Below are 21,640 nucleotides of genomic sequence, written 5' to 3' on the forward strand. Positions count from 1 at the left end.
AACTCTTTGGTTTTAACTGGCAACTAACATCAAGCTGTGTTGTTTAACTGGTGGTGGAATTGACACCAAGGAACCTCCTTATTCATTAGATAAAAAAAACATATTTTGACATTCTTTGGTCCTTTTTCATAAACAAGAAAAAGAAAAATAGGTAGCTCAGAAACAAATAGATTCCCTATTTGACTTCCTTTAGTCTTTGTTTCCATGTGGTTGCATTAACACACCTTTTGTCAGTAATTCATGATAACCAAAAAGCCAGAACTATGATTGAAATTGAACATTTTCGGGGCACTATCTGAATGTGACTGGTGCAAAAAAACGGAAACAAAAGGATCATTATGAAAATCCAAAATCCTTTCCTTCTTTCGCACCAGCCAAACTAAAGCAAAAACCTCCAAATGTAACAGAAGTAACCAAGCTCAGCCTCAGTTCCTCAGTGACAGAGACTAAGCTCTTTTCGGACCAAGCACTTCTTGCACTGGACCACGCAACACCAGTGGAAACGACACAGACAGTTCTCCTCCAGCACCACTGTTTCCTCCCGGTAGCCGCGCTCGCAGCACAGCAGGTCGCAGCCGCTGATGTCCATGGCTGTGCCGTTGCATATGCGGCCCCGTGTCCCAAGTGAACCCGTTTTCCGATTTGCAAGGCAGAAATCGGGCGACTCATCAGAGTAGATCAGATCCTGCTTGTCCGGTGGCTTAATGTTCTGGCCGACGGGGATCAGGGTCTTGCCGTCGTTGCCGCCCATCACCTTGGAAGCGCCATTGAAGCGCTCCAGCAGGCGGTCGCCCACCTCGCGGAAATGAGGCATCTTTTTCCAGCACGTGCGCAAGGTGCACGACCCCGACAGGCCGTGGCACTTGCACTCTGTCCGCATGTAGAGCTTCACCGCCTGGGAAGGTCAGAGTGTGGAGGGGTGGGTGGGTATAAGGTTAAGGGTGGCAGGGAAAAGCAAGAGAGGTGAAGGAGGTAAAAGGGGCGATAAAGAAGAAGAAAGAGAGACGGTTGATCAAACAGAATGAAAGGACAAAGGAAGCTTTTAAACTTGAAGCAGGACTGCTTTTTTGACAAAAAGTTCTCTAAAGAAGTCCTTTATTATTGTTTTTTCATATTATATCACAGACAAAGCCACTGGATCACACACACACACACACACACACACACACACACACACACACACACACACACACAAATACACACTGATACTGAAGATAAAAGCAGACGCTATTCAGAAGGAATTTAACTCCCCAACCCCCCTCTCCCTCCATGTTGCCTCTGGCCTTCCTACATCTAACAAGCCTTGACAACAGATCATTCACTTATACTGCACATAATTAACCCATCACACACACACAAATGCACACACACACACACACACACCTGCCCGTTCAGACACACACGCACACATACTTGCAAAATGTGTATACGAGTATGCACGCGTGCTTGCACATAAACAGACATTTGCATGCATCCCAACACGCTTACTTCTCAGCCTCGGGGCATTTGTGTGAATGTTTCTGCTTTTGTTCAAATGGTTTGTTCGCCTAATGCTATAATTGGATTAAGTCCCAAAATCCTCCCCTTTGCTCTCTACCTGCTTTTGACCCCAACCAAAGTGAACTTTGTGACTCTGTGTTTCGCTTGTGTGTGTGTGTGTCAACATTTCTGCAAGAGGGTGGAACGAACTGAGACGCAACACTGACAGCTAAAAGATCCACCGAGCTGTATTTTAAACGGACGTAATTGACTTCTCTCCAACGTTCGTCTCCACTCTTTTCGGTAGCACGTTGAGTTGTCGAGGCCGTACACTTCCCTCGGCGTTCATACGGGCAACAAAGAGGAACTTTAAACTTCTACAAGGGCTGTGGAAACACTAGAAGCTACCTGCCTCGGAGGCTTGAAAACAAAATGTGTGGCACGCTCTTGTTTTTGTGTTTCAGAAACCTGATTCTTGTTAGACTATCAGCTTACGCCGCTACACATATATAGCCGGGGGCGATGTCTTTCTCTTTAGCGTGTTCGTGGAATGATGGAACATTCCACAGGACAAGCAACACCTTCGCTGCTAAACTCTCTGAGAGTCAAGTTAAATATCAAAACTTGGTGTTTAGTGCAGCACAGTAGCAAAAAAAAGAGATCATAAATAACAGTTGTGTTCAATCTATTTCTCACTCGACCCATTCAGACATACTGAGGTTCTGATTCTGAAACATTTCTTACCAGCCGCCCGGCCTCGTTGTTGTGCAGGTCGATGAGCGTCCTGATGTCACTCTTGCCCCTTCGTCTCTTGGCATCCATAAACTGCTTCGACTTGTCATAACCAAACTCCACATCATCTCCGCAGCCCCCCCACTCCCACTTGACTCCGTCGCCGGTGGGGGAGGATGAGGACGGCCTCGGAGGTGCTCTGTTCCTGGTCGCCTCACAGCCACACAGCAGGAGGTCGCCCATACTGCAGGCCTGGGTCACGGCGTGGGTCACACCGGCCGCCGTGATGGCATAAACAAACGCCGTCTCCCTGATGTCTACGATACAAGAGGAACGAGGAAAAAGATCTGATGTTATTGAGAAATCTGTTATGATTTCACCAAAGTTCAAAAGAATAATTAATAATCCAAATGTAAACAGGCACAACATCAAAAGTCAGAACGATGGACTTAAACTTGCCAGCTAAGCTAACCAGCTGCTTTGCTAGAAAGGTAAAGCAAACATGCATATTGCCAAAATGTTAGACCATATGATGTAAACATATTTTAAACAGGAGGTTGAAAACAGGGCCATCCTTTGGAAAATAGAATGAGCAATCCAAATATGGCGAAAAATATATATACTTTTTTGTGTTTAAAACATACTTACATTTTCAATAGTACATTGCGAATATACTTAAAACACATAAAAAGTATAATTTAAGTGATCTATTGGCATGTATATTAGCACATACACAGTCACATACTTAAATTGTACTAAGTATACCTAAAGTTGTTCCAATTTAGCACAAAACATATACTTAATACACTTCAAGTTGTGCTTAACTACTATTTAATCACAACTAAAATATATTAAGTGCAAAATAAGTTGCACTTAGTTGCACTTAATATAATAAGTTGATTAATAAGTTGTTAAAATAGCACTCTTTAAGTATACTGATGATTGGCAGGGCTTCAAGTATACTCAAGTATGCTAAGATGAAATATACATATCTATTTTTCACAGGGGTGTTCATTATGACTTGTGAGGAATACCTTTACACATTACACCACACCACATTCAGACATCTGTTGATCATACTCATACTCAATCAATCAAAGGATAACAACTGGGGGAAAAGAGAGCCCTGCAAATGGCAGAAGCTAGTTTCCATCCTTCCATCCATCCAGTCAGCCATGCATCTGTCCCTCCATCAAGTCCGTTAATATTGCAGCCACATGGAACAGGATAAAAGCACCTTTCTCTCAATCCTCGTCCATTACTACCATCTCAAGCGCCATTGGATTTGTGGTGCTGAGAGGATGTCTATTTCTCCCTCTGTCATTCACACACCACAGCTGCTGGTATATTTTGGGTGCAGAGCTTAACACTGCCGGCGGAAGGCATGTTCAACCACAACTGCAAATTGATTGTCTTTCCTCGCCGGTGGCATCTGCATCGTTCTCACCCTCGGCCCGACGAGTCTTTATCCACAGTTATTGCAGCTATGAAAGAATCTCAGAGACCTACTTGGCTGACAGTCGCATGCATTCTTTGTCCTCTTTGTCCAGTGAAACACAGGTTATGAAAAACAAACCGTGTTGTACCAGAACCATTCTAATATCTTTATCCTTCCAGATCTTCCAAATCAATTGTAACCTCTGTGTTCAGTTACTAGGATTAAATCAAGCATTGCGTAGGAACAAAATAGTGATTTTTATCATTATGAGCAAATCCCATGAAAAAAACTAAACCAACTCGTCAAATACAATCACTCTTTAATGTCAGTTTTGGATGTGTTAGGGACGGCATGTCAGTTTCCACTCATTAAATGCATAGTGCCTTTTCAAAATAAACTTCCGTCTGCAACGGCCCTATGAAGCAAATTTCAGATTTTGGGCTAAACACAATAAATTGAATTGAATTGAATTGAAAGGAAGTATAGGATTAGGCAACAAAACCACTGAGATAGGTTTCATAAAAGAATGGGTTTTATGTTAACTTGATGACTCATTTAACTACCGACAGACACAAGGGGTATCTATCCGCTGCTGAAAATAGTCCCGAACAAATGTACTATTTCTCCCAGTTTCAGTAACGTTTAGTAGAAGCTACAGTGCCCATCTGTTTCAGGAAATCACGTATCCTTTTTAAAAACTGAGATATACATTTATCCTCTTTTGTTTCTGATTTATATTTCTTCAGTAGAACCTGGTGGGCTCAGGGAGACAGATTAGTGCTTTGCTGAATTTCGGTCTCTTCACAGCATTTGTTGACAATAAGTCTGTGTCAATTTTGCCTAGAAACAAGCAAGCAGTGGGAATTGTATAGGACATTGATGATTTCAATGCCTAGATTGATGATAAACTAGGGACTGAGTGAGTGTGTGTGTGTGTGTGTGTGTGTGTGTGTGTGTGTGTGTGTGTGTGTGTGTTAGAGAGAATGAGAGGGAGAATAGCCACTTAGTGAGCCTTTGTATGTGTATTCGGAGACTAAGGGAATGACTTTTAAGAGCTGGAAGGCGGTGAGCGTGCAGTCACCACCGTCAACACTGCCAACTCCATATCGCATGATTCAGTGAATGGGATTCATTAGGAACGGTAACACACACACACACACACACACACACACACACACACACACACACACACACACACACAGAATGGGTGGCGTGCGACGAGACATGCACACCCCAGTACGGCGTGATATCAATACCAGCTGTGCACCCCAACACCCAGATATGTCTCCAACGCAGACAAATATATATATATATATATATATACGTTTGTACGCATGTGTGTCCATGTGAGAATAGCATTGTTTTATTTAGTGAATTCAAAGCAATGTTTCGCGGGTCTTATTTTGATGTTTGTTAAATGACCGAGTCCTGTGGATTTTCAATTTGGTTTGGGATTTGCTGCGGATGATTGCAGATTAAATAAATTACTTAATTGTATTTGCGTGTGACTTTTGCATGTACAGCTATAGCTCTACAAAGCTTCTGCAACTGTGTGTGTGTGTGTGTGTGTGTGTGTGTGTGTGTAGCTCAGTTAAGACCACACCTTGCTGCTCCCGCTGTTCAGCAGAATAGGGCTGAGATGTTCAGGAGCAGCAACATACTCAAATCAAGATGTGTCATTCTCCAGAACCTCCCTGGATTTATTAAGAGACACATGTGTGAATCATCAGCCCACAACTCAATATTAGTTCAATATGGTGATAGACGAGCTGTGTCCAAACAAGCTGAGAGCATGTCCAGATGTCCCCAGATGCACTAGTGAAACATTGCATTTACAGTAGTACATGAAGGAATGGAGGAAAATATAAGGTTGAAGTCAAGAAGATAAGTACTTACACAATTATCCCTGAAATTGTTAATTTGGTTAATTAAAAAAACATCAGGAACCAGTAGCAAAATGTCTTCAAAAAAGATAGAGAGAGCTAAACAGGAGAGTTAGATGAAATAATAAAAGGTTGAAAGATGGATAACATATTTTTATACATAAAAAAAATCAGAAATCTGATTATTTGAGGCCCCCCTTGTTTCATATTTTTCTCGGAGACATGAATTCCAAACAAATTCTCTGCCACGGCGGGTGTCTGGGCCTGTCTACGTCTGCTTCTAATTTAAGAAGGCTCTTTTGCAGGAATTAACACATTTTATACTTTGACTTTAAGGGTATGATATGTTAAAAACTGACAGCAGTTCAATATAAAATCATCTCGCAGTCCATGGGCGTAGTTTAATGACAATCATCATTTTCTCAGAGAATCTGAAAAGGTTTTATTATGAGGATTGTCTCTTCGGTGACCCTCACTGCGACCAGTGGTCACATCAGCTGCAGTTTAGAAATGCACATAACAGGAGCATGCAGAGAGGACACTAGAAGACTGCAATGCATCCAACAGTCTCTAGTGTGCCAGAAAGTCTTTGGAAGAAGGCTTTCTGTTTAAAATAAGTGTGAGCGCCTTCAAATGAGATACTCTGTGATAATAGGCCATCCCCAATCTGTAAATATATAGAAACCGTGAGCTAAGTAAACGATAATAATTGACAAAAGGTACAACAAGTGGAAATAAATCCAAGAAGTGTTCACGAAAAACAATAAATAACAGTTGTGTAATTTTGCCAATGATCAGGAATCAAAGCCAAGAAAAACAACAGCGTCAGTCTTTTGACCAAGTGCCCAAAAACTAAATGTGTTTACGCTCAAGTGACAAAGGCCTCGATGGCTGTGGCTCAGGAGTTCGAGTGGGTTGTCAACTTATCGGAAGATTGGTGGTTTGATCCTCGGCTTCCTGGCAGCATGTCAAAGTGTCATTGGACAAAATACAGTCCTTGGACTCTGTCATCAGTTTTTGCTTTTTATATTTTATTTAAATTGATTTAACCAGGAAAAGCATCAGTGGGATTAAAAACCTCATTTTCAGGAGTGTTCTGGCCAAGACAGCAGCCGCACATTAAACAAAGTTTCAGATATAGAAAAGCAGACAACTTGAGTAAACCCCAAAAAATAAGACTCAGGTCATCATACCCTAGATCACCATTAAGGTACATTAAAGCACATCTATGTGTCATTTTAAACGACATACATGAAGGGTTTTTACACCTTGTTAAAGACATCAACTCCTCTCTGTGAGGCTACCTGCTAACCACTTATAACCGCTGTGCCATCCCAGCATGACAGCTCACATTTTTTGAACACATTTCTGGTTCGAGTTACTGCTCACAAGTGGGATTATTACAAACCGGGCCACGGAATAAATGATGTGCAGGTGTAGAAGCTAACACACTGTAGCACTCATTGATGCCAAATAGCGGAGCCTGAAAACAAAACCGCCTGACAATAATTACTTTATTCAAGACAGACACTCGCTGCCTGGGTTTTGTTTAAAAACCATGACCAGTAAAAGTTAACTATTAGGATCACTACATCATATTGGCCTACGGTCTAAACTTGGGTATACCTGTCTCTATACCTGTGTGTCTACCTGTGAAAATCATCCATGAGAAAATGTTTGACACAACTGATGACTATACAGCCCAGAGAAAGAACCCTTGCTTCTTCTACAGCAGTACAATACTCCAAACACACATTCTCTGTACACAATGAAGACTTTCAAAGTAACAGCAACATCCCTTATGTGACTACAGTATGCTGGCTGGCTCCCACTGCCAGTAATGAGCGCTCCGGAGTCTGTATATTATTCCATCACGGCGAAGATCAAGGGAAAGAGGATGATAACTACCAATTAATGACGAGAAGCCAGAAATGTGACCTGAATATACGAGAGGGTTCGTGTCTAGAGGATGAAAAGTTTTCATTAAATTGTCATGTTTGTGTCGACATGTTCATTCATTCGCACTTGTTGCAGTAAAGGTGTGAGATGTCAGAGTTTCAGTAATGTTGTGAAATCAATGAAAGCCCTTATTATATGAACACACACGCAACCAACCCCAACACACACACACACACACACACACACACACACACACACACACACACACACACACACACACATATGCATGTAGACACACACAGTGGCTTCATGCTAAAGTGTTTTCAAGTCAAAAAAGTAGACTCATGGCCCATGGCACATGAATGTTCGTGTGTGTGTGTGTGTGTGTGTGTGTGTGTGTGTGTGTGTGTGTGTGTGTCTGTGTGTGTGTGTGTGTGTTTGTGTGTGTTTCTATGCCATACGGCCATACAGCTGGAGATGTGACGTATGCACAATCATGTTCATCATCTGAAAGCATTAGAGTGAAATAAATACAAACACACATACATGCATGCATGCTAGCTGTACAGTAGCTAATGAACACACCACACAACACAAGTGCTGTAAGCTCTGAATAGTGGGTGAAGATAGGCCGAAGATAATTTTTCCCAGACCGGTAAGCAGAAAAGGATGTTCCAGCCGGCTTGGCTATGCTCCCAAACACCCTGTGGCTTTGTTTTCACTGTACAGTTAAAGCCCTAACATAGCACACAATGGAATATTCTTTGTCCAGAATCCATTCAAAGTTCTCCAAACGCAAACAGAGTTGCAAGGAGATGTCATTACCAACATACTTAGACCAGCATTTAGACTGTATGTTTATCAGATTAGCTCTACGGTTCCTTTACTACTAAAACACTTTAATACACACATACACACAAAACACACATTAGGGACTGAAGCATCGATATAAAACTAGTCATTATAGCTTAACCTCTACATACAGTACATGCAGTGGTTAAGAGCGTCACATATAGAGTGCTGCAGGAATGAGTGAGTGGTTTTCTTCATCCGGTTCCTTCGTTTAAAAGTCAATGGCTTTTTTGAAATGATTTTTGGTGTGATGCCTGAAATAACATTTTGTTCTACAACATGAAATACTACAGCAAACATACTTGAAAAAAGTGGTTGCTGACAAGTGACTTACAAGTTGCTAAGAGTGTAAAGAAGACGACTAAATGTCATCATGCTAAACAAGTCTGCCAAAGTGATGTTCTTTTATAGCCTAACGTTAGCTTCACTTTCAATAATCCTAAAAAGTTTTTTTTGTGAAGATTATCTTGCCGAAAAACACGTCTCAGTATCATAGTAAGTTTGCCACATATCTTATTTTTTGTAATAATCTAAAATCCAATAGATTGAGATATTAACTTCCAGATTGTCTTACAAAAATTATCTAATACTACTATTCTACAGCCACATTATGATTGTCTAATTCCTCTACGAAAAAAAACATGTCATTAAAATGCTTTGAAAGAGTCTATATCACTTAAATTCTAAATAGAGGCCGATGAGGTTAAGTAAACCACTTAGAAAGAGTGAACATTAAACACAAAGGCACTTTTATTTTGACATTTACTGCTACTAGTTCATGATGAACAGCCATTAAGAGCGGATCCAGGTAATTGAGGACAAAGGCTTCAAAACAGAGGAGCACTCTGGCCTCCCTTATAGACAGCCAGGAATTTATGATGAATTGCTCGTCTATCTTCTACTGGTAGATGCTTGTCCCCTTTTTTCTTTCCCTCCCTATCTTTGTGTCTGCATTAATTTGTTCTTTTCTTTCCTCTCAGAGACACTGGCAACACCAAAAGTTTCAAATGAGATAAAAGGGGAAAAAACATGATTTTTAACCATGTAGTAAGATTCACGAGTTACTGATAAATAATGTTAACTTTTCAGATGGTGAGGCTAAATAGCTGGTCCTAAAAAATGACATGTGATGAATGGATATGTACCTCCTGCGGTTTAGAGAGAGAAAGAGTCTGTGTATTCTGAATGGCTTCATGTGTGTATTAGCTTAGTATAGTGGTGAAAAAAAATCAAAAATCAAAATACAAATGAATGAAAAGGTCAGTATCCTGCCTTTGCTGTCTGAGCATAAAAACTAAAGTATATTAATATCAGCCTCCTGACTGCAACATACATTTAAGTTTGAAAATCTGCAGTGTTTGGAATGGGATAAACACACACACTAGTCCTTTTTGTAACACTTTTTCTTTACAAATTATATCATACTATAAGACTGCAGCAGTGAAAAAATATTGCTCAGAGATTCTCTTTTTTTATAGCGGGGACCAAGAAAAACATGTTTTTACATCTAAGTGCTATATTTCTAAATTGTGTACAATAAGATTGGCACCTAAACTTAAATGTTAAATAGTAATTTAAATTAAAAATAACAATTTAGTATTGATGTTACATAACAGCATGGAAAATGTCTATAATTAACAATTCACGTGGCACTTCCTTGAGACAATAATGACAGACAAGCACACAACTTCAGTATGCACATCTTGTACAAATGAGCCCCAAAATGGCTAATTACATGCTTGGCACATTTGTTGTTGTATATTAGTATCAGTTATTGCCTGTTTGTTGACTAAACACAGAGATAAAGGCTCTCTGTAGTACCAGTCAAAGAGGAGACAGGCAGCTCTCTATGAATCTAATCATACAAGAGAAAAACCAACACAGTAATTGGCGGAGACCTAGCGCTGACCCAACATCAGTTATATTACAGACTTCAAAGAGCTGGAGGAAGATGTTAAGAGATCTTAAGAGAGATGTTCGGAGCAAAAGGGCAATTTTAGCTGATCAATTCATGCGTGCCCAATCTGATGAAGAGGAGAGTCAGTCAAGTGTGAATACGTCTGGTCTGAAATACAACAGCTGCCCTTGTCTATTGAAGTGCCATCAGACAGGGATCTGTCCTCAAGTTGACGTAGGACCATCAGCTGCGGTCCTGAGGTCATGGGTTCAGATCCTACGGTACTCCCGGCTGAGAAATGGGACATGACAATATTTTCTTATTTAAAAACCCCGTGAAAGGCTTTTGGAAAGTCTGATGGCGAGAGCCACAAAGACGATGATGGGAATTTCTGATCAATTCCACTGTCATATGTGTCCGTTCAATACAAGGCGACAGAGCCAGGAGACAGTTGGCTTAGCTCCGCTAAAGGACTGAAAACAGGAAACCTCACTCTGTCCAAAAGTAACAAAATATGTCGACAACCGCATATAATATCTTGTATGTAGTGCTGTAACCCCAGAAAGTCCCTGTGCTGTTTTACACTGCCTTATAGGCTACGTTTATTAGCTTTGGATGGAGGAAGGCTAGCTGCTTCCCCTTCTGTCCAGCCCAGCCTGAGGTAAGCTGCTGGCTGTACAGTAGCTTCATATTGAAAACAGACAGATAAAAGAGTGGTATTGATCTTCACATCTATCGCTCAGCTAAAAGCAAATGAGTGTATTTCCCAAAAATGACTATTGCTTTATTAAGTACGTATAAACGGCACTCCATATGAGATAATACGGGGAAAAGACAGGGAAACAGAGACATGAAGGTAGTTACCAACAAGCAAAACACATTCCTTCCTCACTCACCTTGCTGCAGTATTTTGCCAAAATACTTGTTGTGGCTAGTGCAGTTCCACCGGCGATACCTGAACTGGTACTGGCACTCCCTGACGCCCAGCCTGGCTCCTTTGGCCACCTCACTGACGATCTCAGGCTGAGTCTGGCACAGCTCAGCCTGCTTCCCCGCCAGACGCTTCGCCTTCCTGCAAATGCTGTTGGGGTCCATCACCAGCGGACTGCCCACCGCCCTGGAAAGGTGGAACAATGTCAAAGAAAAGAAGAATCCGTCAGGAACAATGATAACAATAGCAAGTTCCCACTTTTTTATTTTTTTGGGTGAGCAACACCTGTTAACTTAATCGCACAGTAAACAATGTGGCTGCACTCATCAGCAGCCGCAGACCAAATGCAAGCTTGGTTCTTTCTGCGGCTGCAAAGCCTGCCAAGTCTACCCACCACTTCTTGAATAGGCTCATGGGAGACAACAGAGCACTCGGTTTCCCAGAGGAGTCTCAGCGCTGACATCAGATTCACAAGTCTGTACTTTGCTACTGGACTGCACTTGAGAAGTGTGTGGTCCTCACAAAGCTGGAAGTGAGACAGCTGGACGTCTCTTAACCGACAGGCCGCTTGGAGTTGATCGTAATGCTAAGTTGATTTTGGTGAACCAGAAGGCAGACTTTCTAGATTTCCCGATGATACGGCCTCTCGGGAGATTTTGTAGCAGTTAAGGACTTCACCGCTTAAACCACATGTAGCGCTCGAATCAGCGCTGCTGAAAACAATTCCCAGATTAAAGCCATCTAAATGAGAAACACACATATTATATTACTTCAAAGAACAAACAGGGACTGTTTAAATGTGTGGCAAAAATAAATCCAGCACGCCTCACGTAGTGCAAATATTTAAAACATTAAAATATATATACATAAATCTTGTATTTTGATGAATACAGACCTGCAGCTTCTCGATAGCTTTGACAGATGAGTGTATATAATAAAGAAACAGTTTATTCTAGCTCTTAATGGGAAAGAGGGGCCTGGCTCTGCCATTTAAAAGCACTGCCAGCACCTGTGGCCACTTCAGTGGCGTTATGAGACGACTTTATTTCCATTCTTCTTCTTCTCCTCACCTTTCCTTAACTGTCCCCCACTCATCCCCTTCTATGCCGTTAACTTTATGTACATTAAAATCCTTTTTTCACAACCCCCTTTCATTTACTCCATCTCTCTCTCTCTCTTGACTTTAAGCCACTGAATGTCAGCAGATGTGATCCATAACTTCAAGTTTTACCATGAAATGGGAGTCGAAAGGGTATGCATGACAGAGAGAGGGAGGGCAAAAGAGCGAGAGAGAGCAAAAGACTACCTCATAGGTTTTCATTCAGCCTTGTCCCTGTTAATCGCACCGCCTGATATCATTCATCTGCTTCGAGAGTTTGTTTTAAGAAGCAGAACAAACACTCTCTCCTGGCGGTCTGATACCGAGCAAGACGTGTGCACGCGCTCACGCACTCACACACACACACGCACATGCACACACACACATGCACGCATGCATATTCATCCTTGCACACCACTCAGTCGATATGTTTTTGAAGATTTTAAAAAAAGGATCTATTTTTTCATTTGATAAAGATATTTATATGACAGACTAACATGTCAACACATGATTGAATGAGAACACCATTCACAGGGAATCTTGTGTCAGCATCTTGGCCAATAACATCATGGAAAGGAAGATCCAGAGGAAAACTGCCCAAATAATGTTATCCAACATGACTTAACATGTGATAACAGCAGGCAGCATGGATTGCAATTATGATTTCCATTCTAATAATTCAATTTGTTTTAAGATTGGGGAAGTACATGTAGTCAATCATACAGTATGAGCCATACTATCTGGTGTATAATGTGGAAAAGTTATTAAAAGTGTATTGGCACATAAACACACACACACATATCTGAATGCACACTCCAGGGACACCCACGCTCCTTCTATGACTGTTGGAAGTGTAATAACAACGTCACTATGGAGACAATGCTGTATTTTCAATACAGGTGGTAATGTGTGTGCGGGACTTTGCATCTTGTCTGTGTATGTGTGTGTTCAGCTGTGCACAAGTGTGTGCATGTGGAAGTCACACAGATAATGCAATCATACAGTCTGTGTGTGTTAATTAGCAGATACAGATACAATACTTAGCAACGCACACTCCCTTTCAACAACCACTCATTATATACACACTGCTCTCAGGCTGTGTGTGTGTGTGTGTGTGTGTGTGTGTGTGTGTGTGTGAGAGAGAGAGAGAGAGAGAGAGAGAGAGAGAGAGAGAGAGAGACAGAGAGACAGAGATAGGGATGCATTCAGGTGTATTTTGATACAGTCTGTGCAAATGTTTATGATGAAAATATTTTGAGTTTGCGTGTGTGCGTGAGTCTGCGCTTGTGCATGTGCACGTGGCAGGGGCAGCGCTGGGAAGCCAGCTCTGTCTGCAGCTCACAATAGCATGCCTGCTTTTTACAATGGGAGGTATAGAGTTGTAAAACTAGCGAATGTACTGGATGACGTTTGGATGTCGTCCTGGAAGCCAAAGACAGAGACAGTTAGAGCGCCTTGACAAGGAGAAACGTTTCCTTATGATCTCCTTTTGCAAAAAGAGCACCTAGTGCAAAGTGAACTGTGGTAATTTGCAAACATTTTTTTGGAGATGGAGAAGGACATTGGTGAGAGTAGAGACATGGACATAAAACGGTCCTTTGTTTCAGTCAAATGACAGCGTTGTGTGAGTTTGAACAATTAAAACAGATTGAATATGGATTAGGTAGGAAGTAAGTCGGTACTTCAGAACAAAATTGTGAAACTCTCTTGACACAGTCGGGTAAAAATATCCTTTCATTTGGGTGAAAAGCTATTTTGATAATCCCCGTTGGACTGTCTTCAATATAAATTTAGAAACGGGGCATGATGCGAGGAGAAATGGGAATGAAGTTTGAATCGGAAGTGAAGTGAACTGAGGTGGAAAAGGGCAGTGCTGGCGATATACCCAAAAATGGGGTGCAATGATTGGATGATAGGATGACAGTGAGCGGCCAAGCATTCTTGCCCTTGTTTGGAGATTGGTACATAAAAGTGTGCATCCCTGCGAAGTTGAATAGGATATGGGAATACTTTGTAGACTTCAGAAAGTGCATGTGACATGTGCAAAGTAGTGTTTTTTAAGAAATTAACCAGAGCTAGGGTGGCTTAAGGAGGAGTACATGCCTGCATAGTGATCACTAAAGAAATCTTTAGTGAAAGCTTTTTTTTTTTTTATCTTCTTCCTTTTGGTTTCCATGGAGCAGTAGTGGACAAAATGGTGCACTGAATAGTGCCCTTTACATGTTGTACTGAATACTATATACAATGTGAGCCTGACTCAAATCCAACAAGAAACAATGTGTTTGTCTACTGCTCCATGGCCTTCTGCAGCCTCAATGGAGATAACAAATACTATCTGCTGCATCATATAAAGATGAAAGTCACCCTGTTAACGCTCAAATACTCCGAATGGGATGCTTCAAGAGGATGCACACATTCACTACTGGGCAGGCATGCACAGAGATGAAAGCACACTGAAGGAACTACAAGGCCAGACAGCAATCAGATCCTCTTCATGCAAAGTGCCACTGTCATTTATGAAAACGTCTCTTGAAAAGATAAGCGCGAAACACCATCCAGGACGTGTAGCCATTGATATTATCAGAGGCTTTAGGGAAACACTGTCTCGCATGAATAGCTCTTCATGAAGATAAAGTCCCAAGACAGAGATGAGGGGTCATACAGGAAAAGATAAAACAAGACAAAGCGACATAAATACCCATATTAAACGTTGAGTGATAGCAGGTCTATCCATGCTGCTCACACCTTTGACAAGTTAACGAGTAATCAAATCCAAACCGTAACCGTGTGCTTGCTTGTATTGCTCGAAAATCTAAAAAGATCTAATCAGTGAGAGATTTTTACATTTGTTTGTTTTTCATATTGTGGCAGAAAATTGGGAACAATACCCCCTTAAAGGTTTCATAGAAATAAATGCCTTATTCAGTGTTCTGAGCCCAGAGGTGCCTCAGAAAGAGATTAAACATTGGTGCTCAAAGCAACCTCAGGTTTCATGAAGGATCTCACGGCACCATAGATAAAGTGCTGTACTGTACGGGGGCCTTCTTTTTTCTTTTCTTTTTTCTTTCCACTCCGCCCACAAATGAGTGAGTTTCATCCCTCCTTAATCCCTCAAGCATGCTGGAGATGAAGACAGTCACGACAAGCGCTAGTCTGAGACGCCAGTGTGAGAGAGAATAAGAAAAAGGGTCAACGAGAGACAGCTAAAGAGGAGCAGTGAAGAGAAGGGAAGAGAAGGGATAAAACAATGATAAAATGTTCAACAAAACGTCAATGAAAATCAAAACACATGTAAAATGTGTCTGTCGTCCCAAAAAACACAAGATTGAAAATGGATGGGAACAGATTCAGCTCCTCAATAATTGCTCTCTTGTTTTTCTGACCCCGCAGTCCGGGACACGTCGATCACTCTCGGACATGTCCGATCATGTTGTTTTTGCTGATGTGAAACAAGGTTGAGAATAATGGAGTTTGTCTCAATGAAGCGTTTCAGCACTCATCATATTAAATGCACCCAATTTAAATCGCAGCAATAAAGTGTGACCGAGGGGAAACCAACAACACCAAACCAATTTTACATAAGAACAACATTCACAAGTTCGTTCTGTTGCTACGACAGTGACACACCCAACAGCAAAGACACACTAAGAATGGATGTATTCAGATGAAAAGTAGCTCAGCAATAACTATGAAATATGGAAATGGGCTCAGACACATTTAGTATTAATTAAACTAACATTTGAAAAGTTGGTGTCTGCCAAAGCTAAACGCTGCAAGGGATTTCACCTGTAGCTTTGCTTACTGTGAGTAATATAATGATGTCAATAATACAACATTTACTGCAGCATCACGGTCATCACAGTCTTCAATACATATGTTCAACACTTATGTATATGTCAGGCCGCACGTGTGATGTTCTACAAGTTATGCCATGGGAAAAAGTTTTCAGACCCTTCTGTTTTTTCTATAAGATGTGACTAATTTGTAAAATTTGAAGCGACAATTTGGCGTGTTCACCATTTCAGGCAATATAACATGAGAGAGCGGATCAGGAAATATGATTATAAAATGAGTCAAATATAACAGTAACATGGAAAGAACCAGAAAGGACTCAAAACTCCACACAATAGTAACGCCTATTTCACGCAGAAATCCGATAAACATCAAACCCTGTGCCTAGCTGATGTAGCCTTAACATTAGCTTGCAATGTTACATTTCCATTTCAAGCTCTCTCCCAACCCCAAAACTGTGAAAACAGTTTTTGCCAATCTTGGTGGATTGTAGACGCATACATTTATTGGACCATTTATACCCTCTGCCTTATATATTTCTGACACTGGAACCTATTTAAAGTATGAATGCCCGCAGAAATGCATGCATCCTCTAAAGCGCAGACAAACACACACACACACACACACACACACACACACACACACACACACACACACAGTAATTCAGCGCTCTCCCTGGTGCCAAACCCACATCGTCATTATCTTTATCTGTACCCATCTCACTGCACTGATTAGACATCTAGCTTTTCAGACCAGGAGTGGAGTGGACAAGATAAGATCTGTTACAATGAAACTCTCCTCTGGTGATCATAGCGGTTTTGACGATGGAGCCTGTGTTCGTGTGCGTGTGTGTGGGCGTGTGCGTGTGTGTGTATGTGCATACATTCTCCCATAACTGACTGAATGAGTGCATTCGTACATCTCTGCGTGCATGTTAAACAGATTCACCAAGATACACTGGTTGGTGATGTATTTGGACTGACACACACATAAACACACAAAGAAGAAATCTGAAACACACACACACACACACACACACACACATGCAGTGTGTGTCCACCTGTAGGCTTGTGGCACGCTGCAGGCGGGCTGCAGGCGGGCTGCAGGCCAATGGGGGGCCGTGACACAAACACACACACACACACACACACACACACACACACACACACACACACACACACACACACACACACACACACATAGAGCAGAGTTGGCCCTGCTAAGCAGTGCAGTCCAAACCAGTATAAGAGAGCAAAGACATTCCTCACTCCTCTGAGTCTCTGAGCTGTGCTCTCTGCTCTCTGGCCAAATGATTAGAGCGCTCTAATCAGCAGAGGCTCTGAAAGGACGGCTATCTCCCCGCATTTCATCTCTCTCACTCTCTGTCCATCACTGCAGCTCTCTCTCTCTCTCTCTTTTCCCTCAGCGACAACCTATCTGCATGATAGGTATTTTCCTTCAATAGACAAGTACGGCAAAAGACATGCAGAGACGTTGAAGAGGAGCGAGCATGAGACAGAGAAGGAGAGATGTATGATGGTATGTCCTGCAGCTTTCAACAGAGAGCATCATTGTCCTGGCAGACTGGGGAGCAACCCACAGGTGTGGCTTCACCCTCGCTGCTCGACAGTCGGCCACTGTCTGTGTGTGTGTGTGGACGTGTGTGTGTTGAGTGTGTGAATCTGTGCCTGAATGCATTCACATGTGTGTCTGTGTGAGTGTGCAAGTCCGCCAGCGAACAAGTGAGTGAGTGAAAGAAGATGACAACGTGTGTCAGTGGGGATAAAAAGGAAGTAGCAGATTTCTCAGTGTTGATTCCCTTAATCCACTCCAGTTTTATTTAAAATGAATCTCCTGAGTCCTGAAGAATGTGCTGCCACTAGATCGCTGACATGAACATTACAGAGATTGAATATAGTTTAACACAACAGCTACTTAATCTGAGTTTCTCACAAATGCAGGTCCATACATTATGATGTAACTTGTGTTTAATTTGTTGTTATATTGTTATGTTTGTCTTTCTCTTTTGTAATTGGATTCAGCCCTGGTGGATGACAGGACTTAGTCAATACTATGCCCTCTATCTACACTGAGACGGCATTTTCACACATAAAAATTTGATGTCTTCGAAAACTGTCTACAGAAACCTCATCTCGGAAAAATCCGGTCCCGTGTTTCAGTGTGCACACTGCACAGGGAAGCTGAGCTTTTGAAAAAAGGATTAAAAAACTGTCAGTGGACATGTTTACGACAATTTAACTGCGCTCACCCTCGCCGCATTTTTAAGCATTAATATTGACAATCAAGTGGTACACATACCCACATCATGTTTATTAATTTTGTCAGACAACTTTGAGATCATAAAATAGTCATTCAGCGTTGTAGGACTTCTCGTTTGCCTGATCAACAGGTAGCATTTGACCTTCTTTCTTTCTTTGAATATAACAGAATAATATGTATAGGAGAACCAGTTATTATGAAGACACACTAACGATGGAGAGCATGGGGGGACAGAACAGGTTTACCCAGCTGAGACTCATAAAACCAGACTGTGTTTGTCCTTTTTCTTCACAGATGTTTTGATGGACTCTTGTGGTTTGATATCTAAAAGAGGACACATATCAGATGTTGTAGTGTCCATGCATCTTAGTGTGGATGTAGATCTTTATGAAAACATAATGAGAACACAATGCGCATTTTTTAAACATGTAACATGTTTTTTTCCCATACCATAACCAAACTAATTTGTCCTCACAATGGCAATTCTCTGTATTCTAATAAATCCCCGGAAGTTACTTGGGTTTACCTCACATACATCATGACTGCACGTGAGGAGACACCTCCTCTGATGCTGCCAGTCACACGAGGACATTCAGTGGACTTACACAGCCGCTGTGACGCTACAACCCACATTGACCTTGACTGGGCTGTGAATGAACAGTGGGAGGATTCGCAGGGTAAAAAAATAACAAAGCTTCACATTCAAACACTGCCGCTTTGCAGAAGTGTGTGTGTGTGTGTGTGTGTGTGTGTGTGTGTGTGTGTGTGTGTGTGTGTGTGTGTGTGTGTGTGTAAAAGAGTAAAAGAAAGAGTACTATAGACAGACAGACAGAGACCCACATGAATAGAACACATGTAATCAGCCGATCTATAGGGTCTGTCTGTCTGTCCGACTGTCACACACCTCGCGATGCTGAGCCTATATGGATTGTTTTATGATGACATATCCACTGCGCCTAGAGGGCCACCTGACATTCCTGACTCTGAACCCCCACTACAGACACACACAGACACACACCACCTCCACCACTCTCTCTGTCCTCTCTCCTCCATGTATTACTGCAGGCAATGCACAGCAGACACCCCTCAGCACCCTGTTTCTCTGTCTCTTTGTGCTGCACGCTGGGGACCAATATACACCAGTCTCATTGAAACGTACTTTGACTTGTGAGTTTCATGATCTCTTGGTTATTAGCACAAATCCAATTATTAATAGTAGTTTGATATTAAAGAAAAACAAAAAAAAGTATTAAATGTATATAACTGAAGTGAATTATTGTTTTGTTTTTTTTAAACACTATTGTTAGATTTATTACATGCATTTTTTAATTAATGAATAATATTTATTGGGTAAGCTCTATTTTATGTGCAGCCTTGAATTTGATGATTCTATTTGTCTTTGGACCAGAATAAGAAATGCAGAGTATTTAGGTGAAAAGTAGCTAATGCTGAGTGATGGTGCTGTGGGTAAATATAGTTCAACATATTCATCTGCCCCATGTTTGTGCGCGGAAATCAAATACAACTAAGTCAGGTGAGATGGTTCGAATCCCAGGCTGACACAAGACACATTAACATAAAACACGTGGTAAATTCAGAGCACTTACCACCACAGTCCGATGATATTGACCGGACAGAGCAAGATAAAGAACAGGGCCAGCTGGATCCGTGATAGACGAACCGTCATGGTGAACGCAGCAAATCCTCAAAGTTTAAATTACCGACGAGCTCAGCCAACACCGAGTTGGGTTATTTCTTAAATACATAGGAGGTACCTGTGTTCTGACGGTAGCGAAAGCTCACTGGAAACTGTCTGCCAACAAGAGCGCAAAAAGTTCCTCATCCAACTCCTCTTCTGCGGGGCGCATCTTAATGCGCAACAAAGTTGGTCAAGAGGCTACTGGAGAGATGTCCGCTTTCAAAGGTGTGGTTAACCTCTTCATTGTCGCTCTGCTCTATCTGTCGCGGCACATTACACGCTCACGAAACGGGCTGAAGGAGGAACGAGAAGTGACTCCAACGGAGAAGTCCTCTCTGACTGCGAAACAGCGCGCGGTGGCTGTGAGGACACCGGGAGCCTCACTCTTCGTGCGATATTTAAATCAATGAAATGAATTTAAGAAGAAGGATCACCGCTGCTAAGATACTTTAAAAAAAACATAATGTAAGATTGGATTTTCAGGTGCTGCTGGATGTTGCTCGCCTCGTCTCTGCGCGCTGAGAACTGGCGCACTGATGGACTCGGTGAAGTGGTTTGCGGTGGCGCACCGGCTGCAGGTATAGAGGCGTCCGTGTGCCGCAGTCTGCCGATGTGTTTTCTTTGGATGATAAAGGAAGGGAAAAATGCGCTCGTCTTCTTCCACCTCGGTGTGACGTCGCTCCGGGCGAAGCGAAATCCTCGCTGTCACTCAGAGAGGGAGAAAGAAAGAAACTGCAATTAGTTTCAGGAGGACCCGGCTGAGCAGAGAGACACACACACACAGAGAGAGAGAGAGAGAGAGAGAGAGAGAGAGAGAGAGAGAGAGAGAGAGAGAGAGAGAGAGAGAGAGAGAGAGATACCTGTCATACAGTTTGTTTACAGTGGACCCGAAATCAGAGCTCATGGAATGAGGTGATGTCAGCACAGGTGTGGTGGTACCTTTCTGATATCTGTGCCAAACAGACTGGCACGTTTTGAAGTCATCTGGGTGGTGCCTTTTTCTTTGGCTAAAACCGCAAAGATCACACTGTGTTCTACTCCACTGGGGTCAGAAAGAGAAATTGCTGCTTCACATAATCTTATTTTACACAAAAGGTGCCAAAGTTAATCAGTTGCCCTCAAGAAGAATTGTTTTGTATATGTTCTGCATTCCAGTGTGTGTGTGTGTGTGTGTGTGTGTGTGTGTGTGTGTGTGTGTGTGTATGTGTGTGTGTGTGTGTGTGTATGTGTGTGTGCGTGGACTGGGTAGTATTATCACCTATCTGGCCAAGGGCATATCCATTGAAATCCAACACCGCTGTACTGTAGTCGGCCATAAAAGCCCTGACACCCGACTTCGTTCCACTGCAGTGACGCAATCAATCACAAGTGTAACACAAAGCTGACTCAGCCAGTCAAGTACCCCTGTCTCTCAGAAGGGCCTCGACCTCATTCGCTTTTGTATAACCGTAACCGTGGCTGTAGCTCTGGCTGAAGGTTGACAATTAAAAGTGTCGACTTCTACATTTTGAGAAAAACTTTCCAAGTGTAAGAAATAGAATGAAGTCACAATTTAACTCTGATTTTTTGCCCATAGTCTGCAAAATATGGAGTGGCAGGTTTCATTTATTTATCCAAACTTTTCATCCATTGCGTGTAGTGCCATATGCAAGGGTTGAA

General features: G+C 42.0%; 1 protein-coding gene across 1 annotated transcript; it reads right to left on the minus strand.

Annotated features, from left to right (window-relative positions):
* Window positions 1-433: 433 nt before the first annotated feature.
* Window positions 434-19,969, minus strand: wnt6b (wingless-type MMTV integration site family, member 6b; the record flags this gene model as incomplete). The annotated part of the gene is made up of 4 exons (XM_079230353.1): window positions 434-895; window positions 2,224-2,528; window positions 11,077-11,297; window positions 19,890-19,969. 4 exons carry the CDS (start codon window positions 19,967-19,969, stop codon window positions 434-436), a joined length of 1,068 nt encoding a protein of 355 aa, XP_079086479.1.
* Window positions 19,970-21,640: the final 1,671 nt, after the last annotated feature.

The sequence above is a fragment of the Taurulus bubalis genome (assembly GCF_910589615.1).
Source record: "Taurulus bubalis genome assembly, chromosome: 15".
In the NCBI taxonomy this organism is placed as follows: domain Eukaryota; kingdom Metazoa; phylum Chordata; class Actinopteri; order Perciformes; family Cottidae; genus Taurulus; species Taurulus bubalis.